This window comes from Orycteropus afer, unplaced genomic scaffold (assembly GCF_000298275.1).
Source record: "Orycteropus afer afer isolate SDZICR_OR568_19922 unplaced genomic scaffold, OryAfe1.0 scaffold00019, whole genome shotgun sequence".
NCBI classification, from domain to species: Eukaryota; Metazoa; Chordata; class Mammalia; order Tubulidentata; family Orycteropodidae; genus Orycteropus; species Orycteropus afer.
In genome coordinates this window covers 5,757,174-5,770,397 of record NW_006921606.1, presented here as the reverse complement: position 1 = coordinate 5,770,397, position 13,224 = coordinate 5,757,174, and the positions used below count along the sequence as shown (strand labels likewise).

The 13,224-nt window shown below is 43.9% G+C and overlaps 1 protein-coding gene across 1 annotated transcript; it reads right to left on the bottom strand.

Moving 5' to 3' along the window:
• Positions 1–5,979: 5,979 nt before the first annotated feature.
• On the bottom strand, positions 5,980–11,757 carry LYSMD4 (LysM domain containing 4). Its single transcript, XM_007959941.1, has 2 exons — positions 11,488–11,757; positions 5,980–6,591 (listed from the first exon to the last, which is right to left on the bottom strand). The coding sequence occupies exons 1-2, from the start codon at positions 11,755–11,757 to the stop codon at positions 5,980–5,982; spliced, it is 882 nt and encodes a 293-aa protein (XP_007958132.1).
• Between the last annotated feature and the right edge of the window lie 1,467 nt (positions 11,758–13,224).

Below are 13,224 nucleotides of genomic sequence, written 5' to 3'. Positions count from 1 at the left end.
TCAAAAACGACTAGGCTTATTGGTCCGATAGAGCTGTGAGAACCCAGAGACTATGGCCCCTAGTTACCCTTCATTCTGGAACTGAACTCACTCCTGTGGCTTCCAGCCAAACAATAGACAGGCATATGGGATGAACATTTACATCAGGCAGATACACTCCTTGGAGCGATCAATCATGGGAAAACAGAAGGGCAGTGTTTGCACAGATAGAGATAGCTGGGGGGCAGGAGTGCATGGAAGGGAAGGACATAGGGAAGAGGTAACTTTGGAGAGGAAGTGGGAAGAGAGCTATTCTGGGGAATTGCAGTCAATGTCATGAGACAAAATGTGTATGAAATGCCGTATGGAAAATGAATTTGCTGTGTAAATTTTCACCCAAATCACAATAAAAACTTTTAAAAATAAAATAAAAAATACAGATTAAAAAACAAAATAAAAACCCAGTGCTTGCTGAAGATCTGGGAAAGATCCTCCAAAAAGGTGAAGATGGTACAATCAGCCTGTCTGGGGTGTGATAAGGTGTCCTTCTCCCATTTAGTGCTGTCAGTGTCTCAGGGCCCCCACAATTTGGAACAGGCATTGGAGGGGGCATAGGATGCAGGGTGAAACTGCACATCCCAACCATGTGGGATGTGCAGAAGGAGAGCAGGGAACTGGCCTCACTGCTCCTCAGCAGCTCCATTCTTCTCAGTGGGCTCTTGGGGAATAGGCAAAAATGGATGCTGCCCCCACTCCCCACAGCCCATTTTCCTACTTGGCCTGGTGAAGTCAGCTGCTCTTCTCTGGAAAGGAGCTTGGAGGCCCCCTGTCCCAAGGCATTAGAGCCTGGGAAGGAAGCAGCGGAGGGCCATTTACTGAATCAGGTTTATTCTTCCCCCTCAACTCTTGCACAATCAAGGACACTGGCTAAGGCCTAAATCCAGTTGAATTTGCACCAGGGCTTTGAACCTGTTCACTCCAGTTTGGTCTCCTGCTGAGAATTTGCTTTCTTTTCCACCCTAGATTCACTGAATTAGAATCTGCATTTTTAACAAGATTCTTAGGTGATTCTTACTGATCTCCAGATGTATGGCTCTTATAGGGATGTTATTTAAATGAACAAGCCCTGTTTTACACCACCAAGAGAGCATAAATCTTGATTCTACATTGCTCCAACACAGACCAGGAGAGAGTCTTCATTCTTCTCTCCTGCTCCTTCCTGAAGCCCTGTCTTAAAACAAAACAAAAAAACCCTCACTGCCATCAAGTTGATTCTGACTCACAGCAACCACCTTTGGTTTTCCGAGGTGGTAAATCCTTATGGAAATAGATTGCCCAATCTTCCTTCTGCAGAATGGCTGGTGGGTTTGAACCACCGACCTTCTCGTTAGCAGTCAAATGCCTTGGGCACTACACCACCAGAACTCCTTGAAGCCCTGCCTTGGTAGGGCAGAATCTTAGCAGGCAGATGGGCCTAAGTGGCTATCATGTTCTGTGAGCCAGCCCCAGGCATGTCAGTGCCTTCTCCAGAGCAGCAAGGTTAAGAGCACGACTCCCTGGACCCCCATTTACTAGCCAGCTAAGCTTCTCCATCTGTAAAATGAGATACTAACAGTCCCTACCTTGTGAGGCTGTTGGGAGGATAGTGCACATGATGCTCTCAGAGCACTACATGGCATCTGGAGCACTAGAAGTTATCCTGTGACTGTTTTTGCTCCTAGGGCTGCAGCCTAGCCTTTTCCCAAAGAGAAGTCATCATGACTCTGGGCCCTGAGCTCAGCCTCCACCTCTGACAACCAAATGGCTATTTTCTCAACTCCGTAACATTAGACACACCACCCGCCCCCCATTCCCCTGCACATGCCATCCCACTGCAGCCCAGAAGGCTGCTCCAGATGGTGCCCAGCACAGAAGTGGGGTTCCATGCAAATGGTTTGAATAAGTGGATGGATTAGCCCATTGGAAAATTATTCCAAGACCTTCTCTGACAGTCTCTCTACAGGGCACTTAAGTGCCAGAGGCATGGAAGTGGACTGCCAATCTACAGGGCACAGACCCTCTTGTTCCTGCTAGAGAGAGGGTAAATGTAATTTTCCACATCACACAGTAACAGTTAAAACTCTTTAACCCAAACATTTCTACATTAAGGTACTCCTGGCTTTTATCATGAGGAAGCTTCCAAGCAAAGCCAAAAAACGGGCCAAGAGAGGGACACAGAGGTTGCTCTCTGCTCTTGGTTGAAAAGCTGACATCAAAGCAATACTGTCACTGGAGAAAATCAAACCCAGAGCCACAGGCTGACTTTGGTCTCTGAACAGTGGCTACAAATAAACTACAAACCCTCTGAGACAAGCTTCTTGTCTACCATCGCAAAAGGCTGTCCAAATTTGCAACAGGATTTCAACACCAATCAACTGGGAAACCAAAGTTCCTCTACTGCCACATTATACAGAAATCTGCCTTGTATCTACTCTTCTAAAGACTGCATTCACATGGTGCCAACCATGTGTTCATACTGTCCTCTAGGCCTTGTACCAGGTGATTCCCCCTCCAAACAGCCTTGGCCCTGGCTTGTACAGGAAGCCAGCTCCTGGTCCTCACCTGGTAATTCTGGACCAAGACCTTTTGCACTGGGCAATGTTTTAGACAAAACACAGATTTTTTCTACCTTTTTTTTTTTTTTTCCTTAATGTCATTATGTACAATATATGAAGGACTGGCTTGTCCTCCATCTTGAATCTTCAAGTATTTCCTAAGCATCATTTTTGTCTCTTGAAAAAACGAAAGGTCATTGAGGCTTTAGAGTGAAAATTAAAACTCAATGACTGGTGGGATCTTGCAGGATTCTGCATGTGGATTCCATTTAAATATCACCTCAGAAATCCAAAGTTCACCCCCACCTGCTCACACATGGGTATGCTGTGTCACAGCCCTGGGATGATGGGGTCTTCCTAGCACTTTTCACCTCTGAAGGTACTGTGTTTGTATGCTGTCTATTGGAAAAGTAACTCTACCAGGGCAGAGATGCTATCCTGTCCATAGCTGTGTCCCCAGCAGGGACTGACATATCTTCTGCATGCAGTTTGCTGAATTAATAGATTTAGTAAAAAGAAAGATGTTAGTTGTTATTTGCCGTTGAGTCAGCCCCGACTCATAGCAACCCCTCCTTGGGTTTCCGAGGCAGTATCACTACGGAAGTAGGAATGCCCAACCTTCCTTCCGAGGAGTGGCTGGTGGGTTTGAACCGCCAGCCTTCTGGTTAGCAGTCAAGTGCCTTAGGCACTATGCTACCAGAGTCCCAAAAAGAAAGATAGGGAAATAAAAAAAGGTAACTATTGGTTGGCAATTACAAATTTTCTCCACCAAAAATAATAGTTCAATATAAGGTTTCTGGCTCTCCAATCAAGGACAGAGGAAACATTGGAAACCTATTTTAAAACTATATTGGACAACCCAAAAATAAACTATGTAGTTAGACTTGATGAAAAATATTAAGCCCTCCCCAGGAGCAATCGCTTTGGTACCCAAATTTACTCCCCTTCAACCCGAGACAGCTTTCCAAGTCAACAGAGTTGAGGCCACTCAAAGAAACACCTTAAGGAGTGGGGATGGGTGGTGGGTGGAGGCTGCCCTTGAGCCGTCATTGGGCAGTGATTGCTCTGGGTGACCCAGAAGCATGTGTTTCATTCCTGCAGCCTGTGTCCCCACAGTAAAACCTGAGCACCATCTGCCTGATGACAGATTCCTTAGGCTTCAACATTAAGTACTACAGTTCAATAAAAAATACTGAAGACAATAATTAGAGTAAGTCTACTAATTTCTTTAAGGTACTAACTCCTCAGACACTTGAAAAGTCAGAAAATAAGCAAGAAATGAGCTCCATGGTGTCTCTTATGTATACCCAATGATGCAACTGTAAAGCATGTCATGCAGGCCCCTCAGCCAGTTTGCTGTTAAATGTCCCATCCTTGCCAGCTCATAGAACCCTGGCCCAGGGCCATGGCTTGCTATGTTGAGGCACACAGGACCTGCAGGACCCAGACACCTTCATCTTTTCCATCATTGTCCTTAGTCTTTTAATTCTGAATTATCAACGCCCAAATAAAAAAAAGGAGGACCCAATTTTCCTTCATAGAAGAAATTACTTTATTCCATTTGAGAAAAGTAAAAGATATAGGTATTTGTTCTTTGCCTGGCAAAAGTGGCTTTCCCACTAAATTCTGACCTTGCCTGGGTTATGGTGACAGATGTGAGGGAAACTGTGCTCTCTGGTGGCACAGTGAGCAAGACATTCGGCCAGAAAAGCATTACATGATCAGAGCATTTCCATAGCAAAGTTTCACAAGTTCATTTTATCCTGGAGATCATTTTGGTATCTAAGAAAACATTAACTTTTGAGGAGAATTAAAATTTGCTAATTGAACCTGGGAAAATCGCTGCTTTTTTACATGAAAATGTAAGGCTGTTTCAAGTACTCTTCTGCCACACTTCTTCCTCTTAAGAGACTTACATTTATCTCGAGGCCAAATGTATCAAGTTACCTAAGCAAGCCCATTCCAAAAGCCAATCCAAGGTGGTCAAATGCCATCTACTACCCTAAAGCTTGGCATTTGGCTTCTGTGAATCTCTCCAAGGCCAAGCCCCAAGCCACCCTACCCTATTTTCTTCTGTGATACCTAAGCAGGGCTCCTGCTACAGCAGACCCCTGGGCAGGCTCTCTTCACCCCACTCTCAGCCCTTTCCCTCCAGCCTTAGCATCACTGCTGCCTTGTCCTGGGAGAAGGGGACATAGAGAACTCTTATAGGGCATACCTTAGGGTGACACGTACCAGGCCTCCTCCTTTTACGGCTGTCACAGCAAGCGTCACCTCTAGACACTGTTTAGTCTTTTAGCACTAATCTACATTTTACACAGAGTGTTATTCTAGGGGCATCACCCAGAGAAAAGTGATTGTGCCCCATTCTTGTGCTGTGGTTCTAGCATTCCTAAGAATGGAGCTGGGGAAGGAAAAAGATGAGTGTTCTATTCTCCTGGTACTGCCCTCCCGGGGGCTTGAGGCATCATTGTGCTGGCCAACTGCACAGCCTTAGGAGAGAGGTAGCTAAGTGAACACATGTTGGAACCTCATTAAAGATAGGCCTTCATCCTTCTCTCCAAACCTACCAAAGTTACCAAAACAAGCCTGGCCAGCAAAGGATCTTTCAGAGAACACTAACTAGGATACTTCAGTCAGGAATCACTGTGGACATGATCCTTATGTGAAACTGGGCCACAGCCCCATGAATCCTGTCAGAAGTGCCAGCCACACCATGATGCAACTAAAAACATGCTTGTGTTTCAGACTAAGCACCTCTAAAAGTGCAAGGAACAGAAAAGTAGTTTTCTCAGTATTCTGGCAGTTTGGATCTGGAGTTTTTTTCTAGTCTGGAAGTGACACTGCCTTACAAAGGCTAACTGAAGAAGCAAATATGAAGTAGGGCTTGTTACAATTTTAACCTGACACTCCCTAAAAGAGGTCCAGGTACTTTTGTTGGGGAGATACAGCATACCGCTTCTCAGAGCCAGTCCCCCTCCACTGTAGGCATGGATACTGCAAATATCCAGGCAGCCCGAAGCTGACCCAGGTGCAGCCCACACCCTGCAACCCTCTTCATTAAGGCCATTCTTCTTTCCTGAGCACATCCAACCTAGGGGACACTCACAGCCAGTCTATTAAATGTCCTTAAGAGGCAGCAATCTGTCACCTGTCAAGGTCTCTTCTGATGTGCCTCTGTGGATATAAGAGGCTGAGGGAGCAGTGTTTGGGTTCCTGTAGCCTTGGGTCAGCTGGCACTGTTCCTCAGGGTAAGGGTGATCAGGAACACAATGATGACTGTGAAAGGTGTCCATAAGTCCTAGAGAAGAAAATGCAGCACCCATAGGACATGGCCAGGGTCAGCTGATGTACATCAGGAGCCCAGCTGCTAAAGCTGGGCTAATTCTTTAAAACTCAAAACAGCTTAGTTTCCTACATGGGTGGTCTGACTGAAATGGCTGTCTGAAGAGGGGATGGCTGGCATGGGCATTGCTAATTTGGAGGCTTTCCCTGGAATTACACTCATTGCTATCGAGCCATTGGGTACAACAGTTGTGTTCAAGCTACTAGGTGTCTCGCCAGTAGCTTGTATTTTAAAATAGACCAAATAAAACACTGGCAAAACAACCCCAATCAGGAGCATGATAAAAACAGCATTCCACCACTGAATTCCACAGTCCGCACCATTTGCTGGCGTCTTCTGAGAAGCAGGAAGCAGCGGCTGACTGGAGGTCTCAATGCAGTAACTTTCATGCAGAAAGATTTCTGACTGCACTGCGCTCTCAATATTCTGGTCGATCCCCTTAAAGAAATCTGTCAGCTGGCTGGATTGGACCCCAACACCTGCAGCTGCTCTGTCTGGGTTGGGCAGCTCCGAAAAGGTCACTCTGGTCTCTGAGGATGGCCTTGAGAGGGGTTTTAGCTCTTTGTGCATCTCCGTTAGGATCCCATGATTTTTCACTGGTATCTTAATAGATTTTAAAGCATATAAGTCTTGTTCTCGAATAAAGTTGTTGACTTTCTTGATGTCTGCCACCTAGAGAAGCAACAAAGAACACCATAAGGAAATATGTAAAGCTCCTAAAGTTCATATACAGAAAGTACCTCTTAACTTTTCTGGGTGATGAACCAACCCCATCCCTCTTAAGAAATCTGATGAATACCAGGAAACTATGCCTACACACACAGTAAGTTTAGCTGAATAACTTTTCTTTGGCTTTAACTCAGTCTTACATATATCTTAATAATCAAAAGTTCCTATAGATTTACGTTGTTGTTGTTATGTGCTGTCGAGTTGGACCCGACTCATAGCAACCCCTCCTTGGGTTTCCGAAGCAGTATCACTACAGAAGTAGATTGCCCCATCTTCCTTCCGAGGAGTGGCTGGTGCGTTTGAACTGCCAGCCTTCTGGTTAGCAGTCAAGTGCCTTAGGCACTATGCTCCAGAGTTTGAAAAATTTCAAATCAGTTTTGGAAACAGATTTTTTAAAAAAATCTGTTTAAAGTGCTTTTGCAACAAAATTCTTTCAAATGAAACACTATCAAGGTATAGCCTTTTTTTTATATGCTTCTTTTAACTTTTGATGAAACAGTGCCCCCATCTGGCTGACTTCCCTCTTGCAGCAGATCCCGATCAATAGCTGCCTTAGTCATTATCATTAACCAAACACTTGCGAGGCCTCAGACACACTCGGAGCCTTATTTACCTTTATGGACATCATGAGAGGCCCTTATCATGTGACATTTTCTTTTCCAGAAGTACTATATAGCATATAAACTGACATTTTAAATAAAAGTGACCTATACTTAATTCATTTTGAGAATGTCAGCCACCAGGGCTCCTTACAATAATTCTTAACAATAATTAAAAACATGTAGGGAATCACAAATTAAGTTGGAAGCAATAGACTGAGATCTTCTATTCCAATATTAGGACTTGAGGAGAAAGGAACACCACTGTGAGTTTTATCAAGGAACAATGTTCATTATAAACTGTTTTCATAATCAAGCACACTGACCTTGAGATTTAAGAAGTGGTGAAAAATATAACTCAAAAGATAAACCTTTCCTCAAGCTAATGTTTGAAACTTAGCAAAAGCACCACAAATGGATTCTAATCTTTAACTCCTAAGTCCACTTAAACTAGAGTATAAATACAGCCAAAACCAAACAAGACACTCACTGCCATCATATTGATTCCAATTCATAGTGACACTCATTGGGTTTCCGAGGCAATAAATCTTTACAGAAGCAGATTGCCCCGTCTCCTTCCACAGAGCGGCTGGTGGGTTTGAACCACCAACCTTCTGGTTAGCAGTCAAATGCCTTAGGGACTGTTCCACCAGAGCTCCTTAAATACAGCCAACAAATCTTTAAATAGAGCTTTACTCAAATTATTCATCTCCATTTTAATATTTAGAAATTGCTTTTATCATTTAATTGAATTGTACGGGTGACATTTTTAATTTATTATGATGCTTGAGATCCTTTTATCCATGCCTCTAATTAGCCAACAGCAAATTATTTACTCCAAATTGGAAAACTGATCACTTTTAGGAAGCATTACATACTCTTTACTGATTTATTAGACATCAATCTTCCAAGAAGCCTACTGCTTCTATTTAGATCTTTCTAGATGGGTTTCTCAACGCATGCTCTATAAATAATTCATTACACCCATAGAAGGTGATTATAAGAGTCAAATACATCAGTACAGTTTAAAACCTCTATGTATTACTGGAGATTGAGGTTTTTATTTCCAGGAAAGAACAAAACTCCCTCCATAATGTGTTCAGCTATTTGGATCTTGTTAAATAAATGACTGACATTTTAAAGAGGAAAAAATTTTAAATAAGTAGTATATACAGCCTTAGAGAAGGCCATAGAACTCTGAAGCACAGTGTGAGCAAAATGAAGTATACGGGCAGTCCTGGGTTATTAGCAAGATTTGTTCCTGTGTTTTCAAGAACTTACAGGTCAATTGGAACAGGTGCATAGGGTTCTTTCTTAAGCTTACTTTACTGTAATAAAAAGGCTGGAAGCCTTCAGGATTTAAAAGCTGCATGTGCAACAAGTGTAGGTGATAGTGTTCCAAGTAGAGAGTAGATTGTTTCAATGTGAGGGCAAATTTACATAACACTAAAGGGCAAGTATATATAAGTTGTAACCCTGGGACTGCCTGTATACAAATCACTTCAATCTAGGAGAAAATGCAGGAATTCTGTAAATACTTTCCTACTTACTTTGCCATTGTTAATCACTCTGAATGCTAAAAACATAATTAAAAAGAAAAATAAGGTTATATAGATACATAGCATATGAAGAGTATATCATGCAGTTCTAAAAGAGAGAACTGTACCAGTCAAATAAACTACCACCAGCAAGAAAGTTTCTAAAAAATTGAAGTAGGAAAAAAAAAAAAAAGCATCCAAAGAAGTATCATAGATAAATTCTGCCTGGCATTTTCAACCCCTCTAGGTCTTAAATAAAATGTGCTTAAAAGAAAGGGGGGAGGGGGCGGAGATAAAGAAGTTTCAGCATTGCTACTTTGAGGAACAAAAAGAATAGAAGTACTGTGCAGAGAAGAAACTGCCCTATCATCTGAGATCCCAGACTAACCCTCACTCTAAAGGTACTCTCTAAAGATACTTCCATTTGCCTGTCTGTTTAAATAAAAAACCAAAACCAGCCTCACTGCCATTGAGTTGATTCTGACTCATAGCGGCCCCCTTTGGGTTTCCGAGATGGTAAATTTTTATGGAAGTAGATCACGAAGTCTTCTTTCCGCGAAGTGGATGGTGGGTTTAAACCGCAAACCTTCTGGTTAGCAGTGAAATGCCTTAGGCACTATGCTACTAGAACTTCTTTCTGTATAAATAGGGGAAACCTACTTACTGATACAAGGTCCCTAGGTGGAGCAAATAGTTTGCCCTCAACTACTACACTAAAGATTGGGCATTTGAACCCACCAAATGGTGCCACAGAAGTAAGCCCTGGTGATCTTGCCATTAACTCAGATTCACAGCCATCCTACAGGAGAGAGTCGAACTAACCCATAGGGTTTCCAAGGCTGTGATCTTTTTTTTCTGAATTTATTTTGTTGTTTTTGAAAATATACACAGCAAAATATACCAATTCAACAGTTTCTACATATAGTTTAGTGACACTGATCATTTTTCCAACTGTGCAACCCTTCTCACCCTCCTTTTCTGAGTTTTCCCTCACTCATTAAGATAACCACACTGTCCCCTAAGGTTCCTACCTAACCTTTCGAGTTGCTGTTATCAATTTAATCCCATATAGTTCTTAAAAGAGCATAATGCTCAAGGCAGACATTTTTTACCAGTTAAGCTATACTAATATCTGTTTTTAAGATGACTTCCAGGGGATATTTTTGGTTTAAGGTTGAAAGATTGTATCAGGGCAATAGTTTCAGGGGCTCATCTACCTCCATCGCTCCTGAAAGTCTAAAGACCATGAGAATTTGAAATTGTGTTCTATATTACCCTCTTTTGATCAGGATTCTTCTAGGGAATCTCTGACCAAAATGTTTAGTAATGGTAGCCAGGCATCATCCTGTTCTTCTGGTCTCATGGCAAAGATGGCCATGGAGGCAATTAGCCACACATTCTATATCTTCCACCTATTCCTCACTCTCCTTTCTCTGCTGCTGCAGGTGAATAAAGACCAACTGTTGTGCCTTGGATGCCCATTTGTAAGCTTTTAAGACCCCAGGCACTACGCAAGGAACTAGGAGGTAGATCAGAAGCACTCAGTTATTAGGTCAATTAACTAGGATGTCTCATGAAACCATGACCCTATACCTCCAAACCTAGAAATCAAATGCCACCCCAAGAAGTGTTTCATTGTATATAAGCAGCCTCAGCAGCTACTATGTTTTTTTTTGGTAAACATACCTGTCATATTTTTGCCAATTCTACTTTTTACAGATGTATAACTTAGTGACAGCAATTACCATAACTGGTGATATTTTTCCAACACCATTAACCCCCTTATTACCTTCTTCCTCCCACTCCTGGTAACCACAAATAAACTTTGGTCAAGAAAAGTTTGCCTTTTCTTGTCTTTTTATAGAAGTAAGGTCATGCAATATTTGTCCTTTTGACTGACATTTTGCTCAGTATAATGTCGTCAAGCTCCATCCACACTGTAACATGTATCAAGACTTCTTTTTTCATACTGGCTGAATAGTACTGCATTGTATGTATGTACCACATTTTGTTTATCCATTCATCTGCTGATGGACATTTAGGTTGTTTCCACCTTTTGGCCACTGTGAATAGTGTTACCAACATTGGTATACAAGTCTCCCCCCAACCAAGTCTTTTAGGTATATACCCAGGAGTGGAATTGCTGGGTCATACGGTAGTTCTATTTTTTAGTTTTTTGAGGAACTGCCACACTGTTTTCCCACAACCGCTATACTACTTTGCATTCCCACCAGCCATGAATAAGGGTTTCAATTTCCCCACATCCTCATCAGCATGTTATTTTCACTTTTTTTTTTTTTTTAAATCTTAGCCATCCTAGTGGAAGTGAAATGGCGTCTCACTGTGGTTTTGATTTGTATCTCTCTGATAACTAATAATGCTGAGCATCTTTCTGTGTGTTTAGTGGCCATTTGAATGTCCTCTTTGGTGAAACAAGGCTATAGTCTTTACAGAAAGCCTACTGCCACATCTTTCTCCTGTGGAGCTGCTAGTGGATTCGAACTGCCCACCTTTCAGTTAGCAGTGGAGAGCTTAATCACTGTACCACCAGGGCTCCTTTTGTAAAGATTACAGCCAAGAAAATCCTATGGAAGCAATTCTACTCTGTAACACATGAAGTCGCCATCTGGAGGCAGCAAGGACCCCATCTATCAGTGAGTTCCTCTGTGTCCCTCACCCTGTCCCCTGGGAGGGCTCCTTACTTTGCAGCCATATTGCAGTGCCAGCTTGTTGAGGCTGTCTTCCTGGGCCAGCTCCCGCTGTAACAGTACCATGTCGGTGGCTCCAGACTGGTGAGGGTGGTGAGTACAGTCCTTGCTCCGGGGCCGCAGAACCACATGGGGCGACTCTTCCTCAGAGGAGTCTCCCGAGTCCCCACCGCCATCCTTAAACAAGTAAACGTGGCTGCTCGGTGTCTTACACACAACTGCTGGGCCTTGAAAGGGCTTGGTTAACATTTCCTTCTGCCTCATTTTCTTAACTGAAAACCAAACCCAAGGTTAATTCCACACAAGGCAAGTGCATTCTTCTGTGGGTGCACTAAAGATAAGTGTCTTTTACTGTCAGAGATTATTTCTCTCCCTAATCATTATACATACTCAACAAGTACCATCAGTACAAAAAATGGCTGAGATGGAAACAGGTAGGCAGTTAAATAAATAAATAAATAAACAACCCACTGACTTTTCCCCACGTGTGTATTTTTTGCTCATAGAACAAAGCTTCCCCTTTCTTCTTCCCTTAGTCCTCATCCACAGTTGGTCTCCCCAACACCCATATCTGTAACGAAACCATTTCTATTTGTGATCTATAAGTAGTAAAAGGAGGGGAATCCTTGCCTTGAGAAGTAATTAAGCACTGCATCCCTGGCTAGTCACTGAGAATCTTAAACTCCCAACCTTTTCCCAGAAATTCGTATTCAATACTTGGTGCACTTGAAATATCTTCACTGATACTAAAGGACCCTTGCTTACCAAGAAGCATGATGAGATGAAATTACTTTTATTTTGAAACAGGCTGAATTATATAATATGTGGGGCAAGTTAGGGGAAAATCCTTGTTCAACTGAGAAATTCGCCCCGTTTCTCACAGGCCACTTTGCACCAATTACATCTTCATGACTATATTTTCACTGTTAGCCAAGTTCAAAGACACAACACCTCCTTTCCCCTCTCCAAATCGTTCGAGATTCAGAACTGAAATCTCATGCTTCAGGACTGACAGCCTCAAAAATAACTGGCCCCAGGGCCCTTCGGAGCCACTGGGGAGCAGCTCATCGATGATAGCCTGTGACCCCGGCGCGGAACCCCAGGCCTTGGGAGGCTGGGAGGTCGGGGCCACCGCCCGATCCCAAACCTCTTTCTCGTCCAAGCTCCGGGCCTTCAAGGGGGCCTGGCTGCTCTCGGGCCTCAGTTTCTCTCCAGCCCTTTTCGTGAAAGGAGAGGGTCCCCATGAAGGGGCTGACAAAGAAACTGGGCAGCCACCGCCCACTAGCTCTCAAGGGCGGGGCCCCGACGTTCCGTAAAGGCACGACCTCTGACCTCTGACCTCCAACCTTAGGATGACCGGCTGTCCGGCCATCGACAGTCCTGGTAACCCCCTCCAGCCAGGGGTCGCCTCCGAGCCAACAAGCGAGGCCAAGCAGCAGACCGCGGCCCCCTAACTGCAGGCCCCGGTACCTCAGCGCCCAAGCTCCGCCGCGCCCGCCGCCGCCACCGCTGCGCCTGCCTATTGGCCTCGAAAATCAGCCGGGCCTTCCGAGGGGCGGGGCCTGCGAGATAACCAATGACATAATTGGTAGGTGGGCACTGGAACAGGCCAATCTGTGCTGAGAGGTCAACATCAGACTTGCAGGGGCTGCGGCCAGGGCTGTGGAAGCGGCCTGGCCAAGGAACCCGACTGGCGCTAGGGGCGGGGCCCAGGAGCAGGGTCTAGGGCCA